This window comes from Lycium barbarum, chromosome 10, assembly GCF_019175385.1.
Source record: "Lycium barbarum isolate Lr01 chromosome 10, ASM1917538v2, whole genome shotgun sequence".
Lineage (NCBI taxonomy): Eukaryota > Viridiplantae > Streptophyta > Magnoliopsida > Solanales > Solanaceae > Lycium > Lycium barbarum.
In genome coordinates, this window is record NC_083346.1 from 49061080 (window position 1) to 49081745 (window position 20666).

Consider the following 20666-nt stretch of genomic DNA (forward strand, 5'->3'; position numbering starts at 1 on the left):
ATCACCTATCTCATTGAACTATATCAAAAAAAATAAAAAATAATGAATTTCGAACGAATCCTCATACTTGTGAACAAGAGTTGATGAGCAGATAATAGCTAAAAGAATCAAATGGTTTACAAGTCATCATATGAAGACAATTCACATTGATTTAATAATATTAATATTTGAGTTAATATTTTTTTAATAAATACTACCTGACTCGATATACACGTGCACGTGTCCGATGACTAGTTTTCATAATACACGGGCGTAAATGTTTGATTTCAAAATTAAAGGTGTCTATCCATAATTGATATTGGGGTCCTAAAATGTAAGTGTCAAATTGCAGTAATTTAAGTCAACGTTGTTACCTTCAATTTCATACGGCCCCACCCCCATCCATCACGTCATAAACTTTGAACATTTCTCATTTCAAAAACACAAAAAGAAAATCGCATAGGCAAAGAGGAGCGAACGAACCTTGAATGAGAAGAGAACCATCCGAAAAAATCAGATAATTTGTAGCAGAGAGCAACACAAGAAATGGATGATTATACGAGAGAAATGATGGACCTCAAAACCCTTGTCACCCGTACCCTTGAGAAGAAAGGCGTCCTTGCCAAGATCCGAGTATGCATTTTCCCTTTTTTCTGAATTCTCAAATCAACTGGTTATGTATATCTTCCTTGCAATTTTCTACATTTTTCTTTTCTGGGTATCCCCTTCCAATAACCCATAAAGCTCTAATTACATACTTTTTGGTTGGGGATCTTAGTAGTTGGCTACCTCAACTGATCACTTTGTTGGTGAGAGTTCAATTTCCCATCTTGTAATCCCCTTTCCTACCAGTATGCAATAAAAAAAAAAAAAACATTTTGGTTGATATGTCATTTATATGTTTGGATGTATATTTTCTTGTAGTGAAAATTGGTGTCATGAATAACTAATGTCCTCAGTTTCTTGGTTACAAACTGAAAAATAGAATCTTTCGGAGGTTCTGTTTCTTTGGTTATGTATATGTGCTTGCAAGTTTGTCCATTTTTCTTTTCTGGGTATGGCTTGGAATAACCCATAAAGCTTTAATTAGATATCTTTTGGCTGATTATATGTTTGGATGTATATATTTTCTTGTAGTGAAAGCGTTAGGTGTCACCAGCGTATACTTGAAAGCTCTGGGTAATGCAAATCATAGTTTAAGTGATTAGAGATCAGTGTCTAGAAATGAATATGTCTAACATGATTGATTCTACTGTTTAATTCATATCCAAGGAGCTAAGTATCAGACTTGACCAGTCGCAGCATGTATGCTTTTTATCTTCATTTGCTTCATTATCATCACACAAACATGAAGTTCTGATTTTAAAGCATTACTTCTAGAAAGTGCATATGTCTTTTTAGGGTTATTTGTGTCACGATCCAAAACTAGGGATGCGACCAACTCTAGACTAACTTAACCCCGTTGAGAGAATCATTGAATTGAAATTGAAAAACTTTATACACCAACGAAATTTCTGAAGAGCTAGCAAATATAGTCAAATAAACTGCAAAATACTGAAATCGATAAACGTACATCTCAACTGAATAGCATAAAGCAGCTGTCAAAAGTCCCCCAATCATACTTTATCAAAAAATTTAAAAAGATCCCCAATCATAATTGAAACTCACTAGGTCTGAAACTAGTTATGATCCATCTAGACTAAGCACAGGAACTACATATGTTCTCAGGGCATACAGTAGAATAATTGAAAGAAAATTGAAATGAAGGGTGAAACTCCCACCGCAAGACAAGCGAAAGATGTTGAGGAGAACGCAAGATCTAATTGGTGGTACCAGGCTCAACGTTACCCGTCTCTGCATCAAAAAAGGTAAAGAGGCTCATGAGGGCTTATTATACTGTCATAGTACTCAGTAAGTCTCATAGAGGACCTACTGAGTGGTGGGACTAGATAAATACAATATGAAATGCACACATTGCACAGATACATTTCAAACTGGAAATTGTTAACTGAAAGCTGAGAGAAACTGAAAACTGTATAACTTGTAATACAGTCAAGCACTGAAGTCAATCATAATTGTGGCTTGTTTCAAGTAGACTTGCTCTACTTGGCAGTGTCTTCCTCACTTCGCAACGTTGTGTAAACCTGTGGCTATATCAAGTAGACTTGCTCTACATGGTAGTGTCACCCTCACTCCAAAAAACTGAGTAACTGTGGCTATTTTGTTGCCCTCATCCCATAATAACTAAGTTGACGGTGGCTGTTTCAAGTAGACTTTGATCTACTTAAGAGTGTCATTCTCACTCCAACATGTATATTACAATCACATTTATAGAAGCGTATCATGAATCAAGATGTTCATGACTAAGCATGACATTTAAATCAAACAATAAACAACATAGTATACATTGCTTAGCTTCCATCCAAAAATTCATAATTAGGCAAAATTAGTTTTTTAAATCAATTTTTTTTTTTTTTTGATGACATGGGAACCCGCAGCCACTACCCTTCAGGTGCACACAGGGTAAACCCAGCTCCTGTACAATAGTCGCAAACCACACAGGAGAGATAATCCGCACTAGGCAAGCCCCGTGCGACGAGCTCCTTCCAGAAGACAAATCCCCTGCTGTCGTAGGCAGGGGGTTTCGAACCTGAGACCTCCATTATGAAAGCCTCATGCTCAGCCAACTGAGCCACCCTTGCGGTTTTTTCAAATCAAACTTTTGAACATGGTGAATTACATACTTGCTCGTCCTCACAAGTTTTAATTCATAAAACCTTTGAAACATCTCACCGAACACATAGTAGGCATGCTTTTAGCCAAAAACACACTTAGAGGTTTCGCCTAAACTTTCCTTAGGTTCTAAAATCAAAATTGGCCTCTCCCATCCTTCAAGCCATATCAATTCTCAATCTACAAATAATCGAGTTCAACTCAATTGTTACGAGCTCGCTACTTTTGTGAGAACTAAGTACACCATCCCAATTCCACAATTTCACGGATTAAAATTGTCAAAAACAAATTCTTAAATCACAATATCGAACGCCCATTAAATATTCCATCATCTTTTCTTTCTAAAAAAAAAACATCATCTGCCCAACAATCTCCATAAATGGTGGAAACTAAGTTTCGTTAAATTTGACTTTCCAACCGCATAACAATACCATAAACCTTAATCTCTATAAATATACATAATAATAAAGTAGAGTAGTTGGGTTTACCTTAACAAGTTCAAATCTTAAAGCCCTAGCCTTTTGGGTTCTTGATGTGTTTTCTTGACTAACCAAATCAAAAGATTTTTGATGTTAAAATTCATGTTATGGAGTGTCATATAACATAAATAACTCATGAAAATCTTGCATTGGTGGTTGGGTGACGTAGAATGACAAGAAAATACTCTTCAAGTTGTGCCCTAGGTCCCACCTCTTGTGTGAGAATCAAAATCCACGTTTTTGGAACTTCTTAATAGTTTTGCAGCTAGCGTGTTCTCTCTGACAACACGCTAACCTCATACCAATGTTCTGTAGTTTGCGTGGCCTCCGTTGTGTGGACTCTCTGACAGCGCCAACTTATGCCAAAGTTCTGCAGTTGGCCTGGCCTCACGCGGACTTCACGCCAAACATTTACCCACTTTCAACATTCATATTCATGTCCCAAGCATACCACCCAGTGTTATCAAAAGCGAAAAGCTCAAAAAAGTTCTAAGGTTAGCTGGGGCTTTAAGCGCAAAGTGCAAAAAAAGCATGGGCTTTAATGAAAAAAGCGCAATGGTACAATAACACAAATATATATATGTTTAGTCCAAGATTAATAATAATAAGCATGAATAACAAATATATGGACAAAGAAATTGTAAAAATATTACGATAAAGTGAAATATCAATCATCCAGTGTCACCTCATCAAGAGAGGCTCATTGGCAAGGAAAAGTATGTCTTAAAGCCTTGATGACGACACTGAAGCGCACATAAAGCGAGGCGAAGTGCTCAACATGTTTTGAGCCTCGCTGTAGGGCTTAAGCGCGCCTTTGATAACACTACCACCTTTATCATGTGATGTCATTAATGCCTTTAGGATGTAGCCTCGCAATTAACGTGGTTAAGGTGTAAGAATCCATGAAATATGGGGATAGTCAGGAGACAATGAGTCACCGAGGGATCTAAAGCCCGCAATTGGGCACAAATGAATAGGATTCTATCGGCTTAATTAAGTTTGACTTTAGCTTGAACAAGTGTGAGTTACTGACTTTGAAGGGTCCAACCTTTAGGTGCTTGGTGCCGTTTGGTTGGTCTTTCAGTAGAGTTAATCAATGTATAAAAATCAGCATAATATCGTAGAATTGTCTTGGTATAAGATCCAGCATAGCTAATACAATGTTTAGTTAGCTTTTTTCTTTTCTTACATAGTACCTACATAAGTTAATGTGGAAATATGTGTATCATCTTATGCAGGATAGAATATTGAATAAGAATGTGTATTAAATAATACTTGAATTAAAACATTAAAATGCCAAAACTTGCCCTCTTAAAAGTCGACAAACTTTATTATTATGGGCTAAAAAGTAAACAAATATTTTAAATTATACACTATATACTAATTTGTAATAGAACCAAACTAAACATCCAACATGAAATAATCCTCACATTACTAATCCCTGCATAAGAATCTCTAAATTACTGATCCCTGCATAACTTGTATCTAAACCAAATGACACCTTAGAGAGAAGATTGTCACTTGCAGGACAAGGAGGATTAAATTATAACCTACTGTTGAATTGCTACCTTGTATCTTGGAAGTGTAAGATTCGTTCCCCACCATTCCTTCCCCTTGCGGTGCCCCTACTATGGGCCTCCCATCCGCAACCCAGGAAAAAACAGGAATAGTAGAGAAAAGTTGGGAACTTGGGAATGTTCCATGCTGTGATAATTAATCTGAGAACAGTTAACATAGATTTGAGGGTGATTTAGGGGGTTAAAATTTTGCAACTTTTTGCACCATGAAATCAGAAACTTATGGTGATGAATTGTGAAAGATCAAGATGTAGAGAGAGAGCAGCAAAAGGAAATACCAATGAATGATAACATTTTGGGAATCCCATCTAGGATGCTATCAGCATAAACCGTAAGATAAGATTGCGTGAAGCACCACGAAGCTGTATAGGCTTCTAGAAAACCAAGAGAGGTGAATGTACAAATGTGTTTCTCTATTAATTAGAAAGCCATGTAGGTACTTGTGTGCTGCTTGCCTATGTTGCTCAGACTCTTTAAAAATGCAGACGGGTGCGTGTAGGATCCTCCAAAAGTTGTGCATTTTTGGAGGATCCGGGCACAGGTACGTCAACATTTTGGAGAGTTCGAGCAACATAGCTGCTTGCTTTTCTAATACTAACTAGTTTAATGAGGTTAAACATTTTAACTTTCATTATTAACTAAATTAATTACTTCAATTCAGATGTAGAGCCAACATTTGAAATTTATGGGTTCTGAATTCTTATTTTTTAAGTTATTCAGTACTAAATTAATAATTTATCATTTAAATACAAAGTTTGTGAACCAAAGCTACGGGGTTCGATCGAGACCATTGTCGACACTCTAGCTCCGCCCTACTTCAAACTCATTTTACGCTTATCTTGAACTCATTTAAGATTTTAATAATGTATTTTCTTTTCACCTGTATTAACAAAACTCATGTTTTCATCTTCTAGAATCATCTAACACAACAACAAAAATCCCACAAGTGGGATTATTTTGAGATAAAGGAGTAAAAATAATTTAATAAGGAGCAAAAAATAAATTCATAAAAGTTACTATATCATTAACCAATTACAAATGCCCAAGTGAAATGTCATTAAAAAAAAAAGAAAAATTGTAAAAGTAAGAATATGCAATAAGGAAAAAGACACAAAAGCCACATGTAAAAGCTTCATTGGATCAAAGTTCAATGTGAGGACTACAAAACTTTTGATTCCCACTTATATATGGTTGTAATAGTAATACAACTACAAATAAATGATAAGTAAATTTCTACAATTTGACTGGCTGATGAATGATACAAAAAGTAATAATCAAAAGAGGTTAACAATCTATGTTAACATCGTCAAAGAGAAAAAAAAAAGAAGAGGTTAACAATCTAATTTGTGATTCATTAATTGGTCATGGAAAAAGTACATCGCTAGATGACTAGTTAGAGTTTACTGAAAATATTGTACGACTCTGAAGTAGAATTTCCAAACAATCATGTGAGCAAATTATAGACATTAAGGAGGTTTAAATTGAAGCCAGTAGTGCGAAAGAAAAAAGTCTGATTATTCCCAAAAAAAAAAAAAAGTATGTCTGATTAACTTGGCGTATAAAAAGCTTGACTTGTTTTTCACATCATGAGAGCTACTTGTTACTACCTTGACAGAGGAAGTGTAATTAGAAAAAAAGCTGAAAACAAATGCTTGATATTTTATGTTGAATTTGTAATAATAGTGAAATTTTTGTAGCTTTTTCGATAAAGAATGGTAAATGAAACCTGATGATCTTTTTTATCGAAACAAGATTTTGCTGTCACATGCAAATCCTTCTTCAGGACTCTCCTTTGTTGATATAGATTGGAAATCTGGTTGATCCACAAGGTATTTACACATTTTGCATGGCTACATTCTTAGGCTGAGCTTAGAGCAAGCGTTTTTGAGGCGATAGAAGAGGAGGATAGGACAATTGAAAAGGACGAAGGCCTGCCTCCTGCACTGTTGGGTAGCTGCAACGAGCGCGCGAAGCAACTCCATAATTCCCCTTCAGGTTTCAGTTACATGTTTTAATTATTTTGGGCTTTTACCCCTTATGCTTTACGGTCATGCTTATATTTTATTTTATTTTGATTATTGAAGTGTTATAGATTACATGTGCTTTCTATTTCCCTTGCATAATTATCTTAAAGTGGATAACACGTATAGTTGCTTAAGAATTCTTACATAGTACACTGATATTTACACATTGAACACCAAATATTACTTTTATGGTAAAATGCCTCTTACCTCAGGCCTGTAGTTATAAGCAATGCATGGAGAAGGTGTTTTATTAGTTTTTTTTTTTAAAAACTGGTGATGTGATAGGTGTTTTAGTAGTTAGAGAAGAGTTGATATTTCATATTGATTTCTTGTAACTTTTTGTTTTTTCTCCCTTGCTGAATGCAGGAAGGCTGCTAACTGCACTGATATGTGAATACTTTGACTGGGCTCAATTAAACCACACACATAAAGTTTATTTACCAGAGTGTAATTTGGTAATAATGTACAGCTTCCCTCAATGAATTTGAACCACTTTGCATAAATTGTCAGTTATTACTTCAACTTACAAGAGACCACTTGTCTGCAGCAAAAGGATTCTTGGAAACCAGAGCTAAAAGAATTTAGCAGCAAAAATGGATACGATCTTAACAGGAATCGGGACAGTGGTCCATTGCTTTTGGATGTTCTCGAAGGATTTTTGAAGTATGAGGTTCGATAAAACTTCTTATATTAGATAACTTCCAGACATATCTGTCAGTTGCTTATGGTATTGTTTATATTTATGTTTGTACTAGAATTAAAAGAAGAACATTAAAAGAAAAAGAAAAAGAATAGTGGGGAGATTAGCATTGATAATCCTATACTAGGAACTTGTTTGTTGGGAATACAATTTTATCATCCTTGAAAAGAATAAAAAGTTGAGAAGGATGAACTCAATAACGAAGATGTACGAAATACGTTAAATGTATAAATAGCTCAGCTTGTTAACAGTGTTGTCTCAACATCCTAATGCAGTTGTGGGCCCTCTCTCCATGTGGTATCCAAAATGTCCTCGTATTGGTTTTTCATAGATTGATAAATTGTTTACAAGTGCAGAACTATGACCAAATGTGGTCCTAGGTGGAAAAAAGCATGTTGCTAGTCAGAAAACATGTAAACCAACAGAATTTTGTTAAAGGTCGCAAGAGGCAAATCACCGAGGAGGATGAAAGTAAATATTGCTCCATTAAGTTGGAAGCGTCTAGGCCTAATTGGACAGCTCTCATGATTTACTAGTGATACTGTCCAATAAGACAATGAATAATCATTAAGCTTATTTAGCAAAAGAAAAAAAAAAGACCATTAAGCTTAATTCAGTTCAACAAGATTTGTTTTTTTTTTGTTCTACTACAAACACTTCTTTCTTTTCTTTGTTCCATGAGGTATATCCGCTTGTGCAATCAATACCAGGGGTTTGTGTTTGAACCATTAACCTTGCTCGCATGCGATTGACTTAGTAAAGAGTATTCCCTATTCTGCAGATGCTGGTTTGCAAAATTTTTAAGTGTACACAAGTGTATCAATGTTAATACATGTAACTTGCTGTTGGTAGAAACTGATCATTAGCCTGGTGTTGCAATCTCCATTGCCTTTTGTGATGGTTTAACAGTCTCTTGTTCCATGTGTGGTTAGAGCCGTTAAATGTTAAAGTAGCTCCATTAAATGATAGTTATAGCATTTGTAGTTCATGTTTTCCTGCATTCGAATTGGCTATGGTGAATAATGAATATACCAGTCTATCTAGTAGGATTCAGTATCATGAAAAGCTTTTAAAATCTATGTTGCAGAACTTATCTCAAGGAAGGGGTGCTGGGAGGAGATTTACAACACCAGATGCTGACTCTCTTCCCAATTTAGAAACAAGGAACGTGAGGAGGCCTTCTTCATCTTCAGTTGCTGGGGGCTTACCTCCACTGGGAAGGTTTTCATCCAAGACGCTATTATGTCATCTTTTTTGTATTTATTTTTCTTTTCGGATTTGAGATCTTGACTTGGGACCATTTCATTCCACAGACCAGGTCCTGCTGCCCAGTCATCTGGTGAGTAGTGTACTTGCTTTATTTGTATTAATTCCAGGATAAATGTTCAGTCTTACTCATACTGTTGAGATTTTTAGATAGAAGAGGTGGTTCGTCGATATCTGGATACAGGAAGGATGAATACAGCTGGAGATATGACAATGATGAACTTGCAGAAGATGTAAGTCGTGCTTCATCTGCCTTAGAAAACCTTCAGCTGGACAGAAAAGCTCGGAACCTTAGCACTTCCTGGAGGTATGTGTTTGGAAACTGGATTGCATTTTTAAATTTGGTTTTCATGTAACGTTTGTTGGATGGGTATGGGAGTTAGAGAGTTGGTGAAAGTGAGTCCTGGATGATTTGCTTACTTTTAGTTGTGGCTGTTACAAATACATCACTTGTGGGTGGTCAGTAAGGTTAAAGATGACAACCTTATTTCTTCAACTAATGCAGCTGTTCTGTTCATAGATGCCATTCTGCAGCATAACTAGACAATTTTAATGTATGGTACGGTTTAAGTTTGTCTGTAGCTAGCTCTTCTTTGGTCAAAGAAGGTCAAATTTGTGATGGAAAATCGAACTTCATCAGATATTAAGCCTTCGTAACCTCGGGACCTGTTGGTCGATGATGGTTTCTCATTCACTGGTGACGTGTGTAAAGAACTACCAAATCCAGGCACCCTTATCAGACTTTCATCAGCTGGGGGATTGAAATTGTAGGTAGATCACGTCAATGAGTTGAGACAAGTGTGCTACCACTTTGACGTATAGCTATAGGCATCACCTTGAGGAATCACCTAATAGAAACCTACAAATTGAGAATGGGCAGGAAACCTTACGCTGTTACTATTGTTCTAGCTGTGATGATTATATATGAAAGCTCAGTTCTGATATACATCTAAAGACTGTCATACCTCCATTAAGATAAATAGGAGACCTTCCTTTTCTTACTATAACTTCGAGGGCAATAGTATATTGTGATTTGATATCAATGACATCACCCCCCTTTAAGAAGTGCTCCCTCTCTATCAGATCAAGTTAAGTTTGTCTTACACAAGACAAGGGCAAACTATTCAAGAACACAGTGAGTACTAATGACCTAGGACAGCTGATGAGCTGGTGTGGTCTTCTGAAAAACTTATGTATAGTGGTTGACTCTTTAATATTTCTCGTTCTCTTTGTTGAAGTATTGTGGTAAAAAATGTAGTTATGTCTTTCTGCTAAATTTGATCATACTATCTTGAACGTGTAGTTGTGCCTCAACTTTTTACTAAATTTGTTCACAGGCATGGAGGGGATGGCATGTCTGAGGAAGATGGCAGGGCAGAGTAGGTGTAGCTAAATGGTCTCCAAATTACTAATGTGGGAACTGATGTTATCTTAAACCACTGAAATGCTATGTTGTGTATTGGCCTGTGATGTTGCGTATGATTAAAATACTGTATATTGCTTTTAGTAAGTTGCTATGAGCTTTTATTCCTTCCTCTTTTCCTCTTTATTCTCTTTTACAAGTATCCTTATTTTGTTAGCTAAGTTCATTCGTGTAGTATTTACGCTATTTTTCTTCTATTAGGTTTTGTTTGAGTGGCTGGAGAGAGCTAGTTATTATTTACAACTGTTGGTTGTTGTTGTTGTTTTTTTTTGCAAATAAGGATAATCTTATTTTTGTGTCCGTTTGTATGCACCTGGAGTATTCTACTTGTGCCTACTCCCTTTCACCTGGTATCAGGTAAATCTATCTACTAAGACATAGGCAGACGAGAAGAAATCACTTTACATTCAATGTCTTGGATCTTATATTCTACTTTATAATGAATTTTACCTACTTTTTGACAGTTCATTTGTGTCCCCTATTCCTAGGTATAATAACGGTTGCAATTGTCAATCTTGATGATGACTTTATAGTAAAGCTCAAATTTTTAACTTCATATTCGAGGTAATACCAGCGACTCCACGACTTTTAAGTTCATTTACTCCTTACCTAAGAAGAATGATAAAAGCTAGAAAATGTGCAGAACAAATGTCTCTTTAACATTGTGAATTTTTTTTCTTTGATTTTGTATGAAGGTATTTTCTTGGGATTTCACTGGATTGTTGTTGTTGTAGTATTTTCTTGGAAACATGAAAGTATTTGGTTGTTCACGTTTAAAATCTTATACTATTACATTTGTATATTACATTAGTAATAGTGCAAAATTTAAAATTAAAGTTGACCACTTTGACAAAGAAAACATTATATGATAATCAAGGGCGTTCATAGTTCGATTTGGTTCAATTTTTATAAGTTTTTTTATAAAGGGAAACCAAAAACAATTATTTTTGGTTTTATCAATTTTTTTGTTTTGCTGGTTTTTTCTTTCTCGATTTGTTCTAGGCAACGTGAAATATGAATTCAATCACTTCAATTCATTAGAGTTATGAATTTAACATTTTAAGATTTAATACATGTTGGAAGAATTGAACAAATTGACGAATTTATGATATATTCTATTTCATTAATCTACCAGTAAATTTGTGTAAACATACATTCAAGCTTAACCAAGTTTTAATGATTAATAAAACGAACAAACATAGTTGTGCTTTTTTTAAAAAAAAAAATATAGAACACAGAAATCAATATGAAGTCTAAATAATTATTTCCTCCATTAACTTTTCAGAATGGTCGACAAAACAATAACCCAAAGTTGGAAATGTATGAGCTTTTAAATCTTGACCTATGAAAATAAAATAACAGAGAGATCGAATTTTTGATAAGAAAGTGATTATACATGTTTGAATCAAGTATTTTGATTAAAAAAATAAATTCTCTATTATAATTAATTAATTATGTGCATCCCACATAAGGAACTAAGGATCACAAATAATTAACTTCTGAAGTAAAATCATAATTTTAAATTATCTATACGAATAAATATATTTATTTGTCGGTTTGTTCAATGAACTCAATAAGATAAACCCCGTAACTCAAGGGAATCAGATGTAGGCATGTCGAACCTATCCTTTCTCATCATAATATTGCTTTATTTTTGTGTATCCTAGAAGTAATAGTCTCTCTCACTCTCTTGGAAGCTCCACACAACACACACGTCTTTCACTCATTCATCTTCCCAATCTTCAGATGTAAGCCCCTCTCTCTCTCTAATCCAAAGTGAATCTCTGTTTTCTGCTAAATCTGTGTGATGTTGATTCGTTTTCCAGTGAAGACAATGGTGATGTTCAAGGTTACTCATGTTCCAAGTTTGGTGTTGAGTTGTTACGGAGGACCTCGTAAAAAGAAATAAAAAAAAAATAGCCCACAGGATGTCCTATCCTTCCTCATCATAATATTGCTTTATTTTTGCGTATCCTATAAGTAATAGTCTCTCTCACTCTCTTGGAAGCTCCACACAACACACACGTCTTTCACTCATTCATATTCCCAATCTTCAGATGTAAACCCCTCTCTCTCCACACAGGATGCCCTATCCTTCCTTGTCATAATATTGCTTTATTTTTGCGTATCCTATAAGTAATAGTCTCTCTCACTCTCTTGGAAGCTCCACACAACACATACGTCTTTCACTCATTCATCTCACCAATCTTCAGACGTAAGCCCCTCTCTCTAGCAGTATCTCTCTCTCTACTTGTATCCAATGTAAATCTCTATTCTGTTAACTGTATTTCTTAACCCAAACTAGTCGCGTGAAGCCTGTGATGAGCTCGAGCCCAAGATCAAAATAGAAAAGTACTCCATAATGAATTTAGTTAAAAAGATTATTTGTGTCACGTTTTTTCTACGCACAATTCTTTTAAGATGGTTGTTTCTTAATTCTGTATTGTTTATTAATTAAGTTTTTTTAGTCACATAGCTGGATAGTTTACTAAAACAATTGTTTATAAGGAAGCAAGTTTACCGGGAATAAGTACACATAAAAAAGGTAGAGATAACTTAATGTTTGGTAAACTAACATAATTTCAAGTATTTAAAGTTATTTCAAATTGACTACGATCGTAAATTGAAAAAGACATTATAATATTTTATGAATTTGTGAGCATATAATTTCTAGTTAGAGATAGAAATAAATTATTTTGGTATTTATAGATTAGCCACTCATAATTTCATTTGATAACAACTTATTGACGAAGCTAATTGTATAATGTTTTATGCTCGTACTTTGCCAAAATCTAGTATAGTTTATGATATCGTCCCACAGATATTGGACAACCTATGCTACAGATTTGTAATATCTTTACTACTATTTGAAAGAATCAAACTGATGAAAGGTGAGTTATTTTTTTTTTTTGAAATGAAAGTTACTTAGATTAAAACCAAACTACTTCCGGAAAAATTATATTTAGAAAGTGTTGGGAATCGTTGAATTCACTTGATATAATATTATTATAAAATCTCAGTTTCTACGTGCATTTCTCTAAAGAATAATCGATTATTGCTAATACAATTATATTTTCACACTAAAAAATAAATAATTAATTAACACTCCGTGAGTTTATGTTAATTAATTGGTTTAAAACTAGTGACGATTAAATTTAAATATTCTCTTGCTTGAATTGTGCAAAAAATAGTAAAAACTTCGTGAGAATATTTTTACTTTGAACCAATAATCTTGTCTACAACAATTCCTCTGTGAGAATTAAAATTGAGGCAAGCAAGATTATGGGCTTGGAATAATATGTTAACAAAAATTACTATCACTATACTATTCTATTCATCTGTTATATATATATATATATATATATATATATATATATATATATATTAATTTTGCTGCGTGAGAATTACAAAATTAATATAATGATAACTTAGAAATAAAATATATAGACGTGATAACAGTGTATTTAAAACCATCATTCCAACACATAATGAAATGTAGATGAAAAGTGTAGGCCAAGAATGTAAACAACCGAAATAGTATTATAAAATATATCAAGTTTCATCACTATCCCAACAAAAGGAAAAATTACTCCATGCTGGAGTTCATACTGATAATGGAAATATTCATGTCCATTAAATAAGAAAATAGAAGAAATAATCAAGAAGAATAATTTCCCCTACTTAATTAAAATCAGGAACTAGAGTAATTCCAGTCTTGAAAAATTATTTTGAACTCAAAAGAAAATTACTCTCTAGAATGATTCAAAAGCCAAGTTCGTTCCTTTCCTCCAGAGTTTGACAACATTTTATAGCCATAAGATGACTTGGTCGTAACCGTTTTGCTTGTTGGTAACAGTTTTGGCATGACAACATGTTATGACTTCTCGTAACCGTTTTGTTTGTTGGTAACAGTTTTGGCATGACAACATGTTATGAATTCTTGGTTTTGTTATAGAATGACTTCCGTATTCTTTCAATGACACTCTTGCTCCTTTTTTTTTTCCCCACTTTGTTGTGTTTTTCTGTGATATCTTACTTGACCCTGTATTAATTCATTCCTGCAATATTTTGTTAAAAATATGAAAAAATAATGATAATTTTTATGTTTTTGTAAGAATAATTATATATTTATAATCCAACAAAATGCACTTATCAAATTCTCCCACACTTAAACCTTTGCTCGTCTCGAGGAAATAAAAACAAGAGATAATAACTTATATATATATATATATATATAGAGAGAGAGAGAGAGAGAGAGAGAGAGAGAGAGAGAGAGAGAGAGAGAGAGATTTGCACATTCATAAACAAACAAAATTCGAAGACTACACCTCATTGATTTAAGAAAAATATTGAGAACATTGCTTGTTTCAAGATAAGTTCAATAAACCACAGGCTTGCCTTTCTTGTCGATCTCCACTAATGTAGATCAATACTGACTTTAGAATCTTTTAGCACTTTTATTGGCTTGTAATGTTAGGCTGAGGGTTGGTATGATACAAGAATATTTTAAAAGTGACTTCTCTTTTTCCTGGCTTTTATAAATGTAAAGGATGGCTTTATACAAGACTTGATATTACTCATAAGAGATGATCATGAGAGTTTTAATTAATAACCCTCTTTTTATTGCAAATACTAGGAATATATAGGTCCCTTTTTTTTTCTTTTTCTTTCATGAAGTACTCTCTAAGAAGTAGACATGTTTTTCATCAACAAATATGACTTGTCGTCCTTTTAAGCACATATCCAGCAAAAAGGATAATGGGCATAAATATGTGTTTTTTTTTTTGTTTTAAAAGAAAAGGTAAGAAGGCTCAAAATTTGGACACTTGGGATAATTTTCATTGGGGGGGGGGGGGGGGGGGGGGATTAATACAAAGGCTCAATCGATCCAAAGATGGCCTAATTCCTTTTCCAAAATCAACATTTTTCTAGGATTTCGCCTTGACAACAATAGAGGCAAGACCAAGTTATTGACTATCCTAATTTACAAGTCTCGATTATTTTCAGAAATCAAAGTTTCATTGTAGTAGATTATTTACATTTGCAAAAATTATGGCATAAAGTTAGAAGTTCTCAAAGCTCTTATGGACTTTAAATACTCAAGGAATATGGCCAAAAAATTATTGAATGTTATTCATGTACAATATTTTTTTTTGATAAAGAAAGAAGAAAAAAAAACATAGTGCAAATGAGTGTTAGTTTATGCATAAACTTTCATGATAAAGATAAACATTTAGTAAAATTAAAATCACACTAAAGATAAGCATTATACGAAACAACTTTGTATAGCTTAAAGATCTGTCCATTATGAACTATTTACAAATCAACACCATAACAATCATTAGTTCTTACCTACAAGAGTTCCAAAAGTGCTTCCTTCAACAAAACACCATAATGACCATTAGTTCTACCCTTTATGGGCTATTTACAACAAAAAGATGTTCTAGTTAGATGCCAACCAAGACAACCAAACCTTTCTTAGTCACTTTCACAAAAATATGGTGACCATCATATCAAAAGAAAAACTATAGTTTCAAACCATGGTGTCACGACCCATTTCGACTAAATCGTGCGGGCACTTATCTTTCCGACCTTGGTAAGCGAACCCTCAATCCAACGATAAGTAAAGACATAAATAAATAAATAAATAAATAAATAAATAAATAAATAAAGCGGAAAGAATAATTACGTAAGTCTCACAATAATATATAATAGAAATAGTGCGGAAATAAGGAAAATACCCCCAAGGTCTGGTCTAAGCCATACAAGAGCATCTAAGTGAAATTATACAAGTCTGGAATATAGTAATACATCAATTTGTCTATGTCTCAGAGTAGAAAGTAAGACATAATAATAAGAGGAGTCTTTAAGGCAGCGAACGACTCGTGCTCACCCTGGAAACTCGATGCTATGCTGATGGTGACTATCAGCCACGGGAGATAGAAGCAAACCTAACCTAGAACTCTGCATTCATAAAGGAATGCAGCAAGTGCAGGTCAGTACAAAACCACAATACTGGTAGGTATCATCGGCCGACTAAGTATAGCTAATATAATCAGACAATAAAGCAGGATAGGCAGATAAATCAATAAGTATAAGTCAAACACAATCAGAATCAAGTATCCGTCATCACCTAGGTTGAAGCATCTAACCCATCTATGTTAAGTCTCAATATAGATACAATCTGAAAATCAAACAACTCAAGTACAACACCGGATCATCACAATATAAGCCAAGATGCAATGCAATGCAATGATGTAAGAATGCCAATGCAATGCAATGCAGTGTACACATGTACTCCGGATGGAAGTATCGACGTCTCGGTAGCACAATCCAAGGTGACTCGCGAAGTCTAAATGCCACTCATCCCGGATCTTTGCCCAACAGACAGACTAGACCCGAATCTTTGCCCACGGGGCTTCTCACCGGCACCACCCTGGGGGACCCGCAGAGTCTATGCACTCACTCAATCCACGATTCCGGAACTAACATCGGATATCGGACTCTCACATCACTCTCATTTAAAAATCGAGCCCAGCTCATCACAGTGTCTCATCAAGTACCAATAATGTATCAACAGTATATCATGAGAATGAGTGCAATGCAAATGTCAACATCAATAATTAGGATCAATATCACAAGTACCAACATGGGTACGCCAATAACATATCAATGTCACAAGTACTAACGTGGATACGCCAACAATATCATTAAAGACTACACAAGTCATATACCCATAAGATACTACAATATCATAATCAAGATGGTATAAAAGATCCCAATATCTACTAATAATACGTGGCATCAAGCCAACACAATAGAACAATCAAGTCACAGCACAACGGGGTGGCTAGCCCAATCACGCAACAGGGCCCAACCTAAGACAATATCCAACCCAACTTCATACCCGAAGGTTTACATGCTTTCTCCGATGATATAATCTAAATATATGCTTTGCTACATGAAGTTTCACCAAGGGTAAGCCATAACCTACCTGGATGGCCGAACAGCAAACACCAACAATCACTCTTTTGTCTTGCCCTTCCGCTAAGCCTCAAGATCAAAGAAGTCTAGGCATATTCGAAATCTACATTAGAAATCATGAAGGTTGATACTAATATAGCTATCATTCAATTTAGGTCAAAACCATCTCTAGAATTTGGGGAAACGGGGCCCACAAGGGCAAAATAGGAAACTCGGGGGTAAAATATCAAATTAAACATTAGATGATCAAAACCCATCAACTAATTGCTAAATTAACTTAAAGATTCCCCCAATTTCGAAATTCAAGTAAAACCCCTAATTTTGGGTATAAACCCTAACTCTTTGATTCAAGGATTCAACACTAATAACAGAAGATATATGTTTAATAACCTTAGATACATCATAATCTAGCATAAACTCACTCATTTTCATCATTAATAAGCCTAGATAGAAAATCCATCAAAACCAACTTTGAATCCTCCATTACTAAGGGACTAACAAGGGAAGAAGAATTCTAAGGATGATTAGGAACAAGGAATTAGTAAAGAGGTTAGCAAGACTTATCACCAAGAGTTTTCTCTGAGATTCTTCTAAAACAGTCCCCAAGAGCTAAATTTTCGTAATGGAAATAAATGATAGACTAAGGGCTTATTTAATACACACTTAATGAAATAACAGGCCTGTACCGCCAAGCGGCATCGGGGCCTCCATGGTGTCACCGCCACAGCGCCTTCCCAGAACGCTAGGGCGGTCTGGGCACAAAACACTTGGCCGGCCCAGCGGCCATCCCACCGCAACAGCGGTGCCACTGGGACGCATTGGCGGGCACCAGGTACCAGATTCCAAATAAATTTTTTAAGTCTCAACCGAAATCCCGAACCACTCCCGACGCCATCTGCTCATAAACCACATACACAGTCCCAGATAAAAATACGCTACGAACGCACTCGTGGCCTCAGAATTTCCAACGGAGGTCTCGTTGATCGAGTCAACCCCCGATACCTCATTTCCAATTTCCCAACCCAAGTTCCAAAATGCATCCGAGTGCATTGAGAACCGAACCAGATATACACACAAGTTCTAAACGATCATCCGGACCTCTTGGAATCGACAAATTTTCGAAAAAGGTCTGGTTATCCAAAAGTCAACTTTGAGTCAACTCTTTTTCACTTTAAGCTCAAATTTCACAAAAAGTCGCCCGAATCAAATCTAGACACCTCGAGAAGCGTGTCAACGGTCCCCCCGGGTCAAAAGTGAGCTAACCAAGCTCGGAAAGGGGAGAAAGTGCCGGAAAGACTATAATGACCAAACGGGTCGTTACACATGGAGAATAAAAGGTAGAATTGTATCATCTCCACACTTTGAATCATTCATTCTTTCGAATGAACGCTCCAACATCACTGTCCACTAGTACGTGTGCCATCATCATGAAAAAATTTAAGATCTGCATCAAAATTATTTTTGCCAAGTGTGGAACATTAACCGATGGTCCTTCAGAGAGGAAATCCATAGAACTGTCGGAAGTAGCAATTCTAAAGGTTGTAGTTACATCGGGAAAGACAGATTGGTTGCTAAATGGCATCAAATCCGGCACCATTGGTGCTGGCAACATCATTGAAAGTTCTGGAGTGTGACACCAATTAGTATCTGCATTAGAAAGATTGTTGCTGCCCGGATTTATGAACGCATATAGCTGAAAATTCTGATTGTTTAAACACTAGACATCATTATCAAAATTTCCCAAGAATTTCTCCATTGTATAGATGGGTTGGAGATGTGACAGCAACATGATTTTGTAGAGTTTGACGAATAATATTTCGATCAAGTTTAGCTTCCGCCAACTCTGACATAATATGTGCTATATTCGAGTTCATCGTTGCTTCTCTATTTGCTTGTTCATTTGCAAAGAAATCCCATTTTTTTCTCATTGCAACTTGTTCTTGTAACACCTGTTGGATGTAAACTAGAATATCGGTCGAAATAGGAAAAGACGACGTACCCACATTTAATGTTTCTGCTTTCTCTGCCACACTCAATGCCGGACTTGCTGAAACATCATGTTCATATAAACTCAAATCCGGACCACGGGGCAGTTGCAAGCTATTTAAATACTTTTTCCCAGCAATGTAAGTATTTTCCGTTCTATCCAAATTATTCATTGGTAACACCAAAAAATCTCACTAAGCGAGTGATTGTAGACGGGAAATACAAACATTCTTTATCATAGAAACGACACTTGATCATTGATTCATAAATTATTCTTCCAACATTGATCGGTCGATGTTTCTGAATAACATATATTGGCATCACCCTTTTCCGATTATAATTTGAGGTGTTCAGATAAGGGAGTAGGTGAGAACTTACAAATTTTCCACATGGTCGTGCCGTTTCGAGTATACAGGAACTAGATATGTGCAAAGGTTTCCTTGGTGACCCTGTATTGATCCTTACACCATTTGGACAAATAGCTTTCAGAGCTTCCTTAAAGAAATGCTCATCTTTTTGTTTAATCTTAATTTTAACATCTTCATCATCAATATCCTTCAAAGAGAATATCTCATTCAGAACTTTAGGATTGAAAGGAATTTTCTTACCTTGCATCGAGATTTTCGCGTCTTTGTTGATGTTAGCATATAATTCACTGACGATATCTGTATCATACTCCCCTGGATGTTCCACAAAATGTTCCCAACCATGAAATCTAATATTGTGCAAAATTTCACAGGCCCTTTCTCCATTAGTTGGTAAGAGTTTTATTTCATACTCTCTAATCGCTGTCCGCTTAGAGTTCGTCCACAGTACTTGTTCAACTTGTTGTTTCTTAGAAACCCTACAACTATCTCATGAATAGGGTCTTTTTGAGGAAGCTGTCTATTTTTTTTTTCTCTGAGGGTTTGATAAAGAGAAAACAAAAGATGATGGTGGCTATTTACAGGGAATAGGAAAGGAAGCAAGAAAATTAAAGGAAAAGAGAGAAATAGAAATGTACTTCTTACATGGTGATAAGTAGAGATGGGGAAATCAGTGAAAATGGGGAAGAAATTACTACTCAACAGTTTCCATGACTAACCTTGTTAGTGTAGAAGTGTGATTCTATGGTGGCTCCAACGTTTGAAGAAGATGGAAGTTGAAACAGGGGAATTTCAATTGGTTGGTGTAGGAAAAAAATCATCGTACTGGGCTTCTTTTAAAGGGGTATTTCCCCCCCCCCCCCCCCCCCCCCCCCCCGCCCGCCTTTTTTTAACAAGGAAAGTATTGTAGGCTAAACACATGTCCAATACGTACATATCTTGAATCTAAAAATATCTTCTCTTTTTTTTTTCTTTTTTTTCTTTTTTAAAAATATCTACAGATTTTAATAGTTATATATAAGTAATAAAATCTTACTAACGTTACTAGTAATGCAACACTTAAGACGTAAGGAAAAACAATACTAGCATCAAATAGTATACACGCTTAAATGCAACAAATACACACACATATATATATACACATACATAC

General features: G+C 35.2%; 2 protein-coding genes across 4 annotated transcripts; one reads left to right on the forward strand and one right to left on the reverse strand.

Moving 5' to 3' along the window:
- Positions 1 to 357: 357 nt before the first annotated feature.
- LOC132615001 (protein TONNEAU 1a-like) lies at positions 358 to 10293 on the forward strand. The gene is made up of 8 exons (XM_060329555.1): positions 358 to 612; positions 6631 to 6763; positions 7159 to 7247; positions 7340 to 7462; positions 8580 to 8713; positions 8806 to 8831; positions 8909 to 9065; positions 10096 to 10293. The coding sequence occupies exons 1-8, from the start codon at positions 526 to 528 to the stop codon at positions 10139 to 10141; spliced, it is 795 nt and encodes a 264-aa protein (XP_060185538.1). The 5' UTR covers positions 358 to 525; the 3' UTR covers positions 10142 to 10293.
- Positions 10294 to 15858: 5565 nt separating this feature from the next.
- On the reverse strand, positions 15859 to 20343 carry LOC132615337 (uncharacterized). 3 transcript variants are annotated; one of them, XR_009572659.1, is made up of 3 exons: positions 19760 to 20337; positions 17176 to 17251; positions 15859 to 16145 (listed from the first exon to the last, which is right to left on the reverse strand). XR_009572659.1 is itself a non-coding variant. In XM_060329921.1 (3 exons), the coding sequence occupies exons 1-3, from the start codon at positions 19764 to 19766 to the stop codon at positions 16138 to 16140; spliced, it is 321 nt and encodes a 106-aa protein (XP_060185904.1). In that variant the 5' UTR covers positions 19767 to 20343; the 3' UTR covers positions 15859 to 16137. The 3 variants fall into 3 exon arrangements, 2 of the variants coding, with proteins under 2 accessions (XP_060185904.1, XP_060185906.1); XM_060329921.1 differs by having other exon boundaries at positions 19530 to 20343; XM_060329923.1 differs by lacking the exon at positions 17176 to 17251 and having other exon boundaries at positions 19530 to 20342.
- Positions 20344 to 20666: the final 323 nt, after the last annotated feature.

Coding starts and splice junctions, on each gene's coding strand:
- LOC132615337 (XM_060329921.1), bottom strand. CDS start 19,766: ATGCAAGGTAAGAAAATTCCTTTCAATCCTAAAGTTCTGAATGAGATA. Junction 17,252..19,529: donor CACGACCATGTGGAAAATTT/GTAAGTTCTCAC, acceptor GAATATGCCTAG/ACTTCTTTGATCTTGAGGCT.
- LOC132615001 (XM_060329555.1), top strand. CDS start 526: ATGGATGATTATACGAGAGAAATGATGGACCTCAAAACCCTTGTCACC. Junction 613..6,630: donor GCGTCCTTGCCAAGATCCGA/GTATGCATTTTC, acceptor CTACATTCTTAG/GCTGAGCTTAGAGCAAGCGT. Junction 6,764..7,158: donor ACTCCATAATTCCCCTTCAG/GTTTCAGTTACA, acceptor TGCTGAATGCAG/GAAGGCTGCTAACTGCACTG.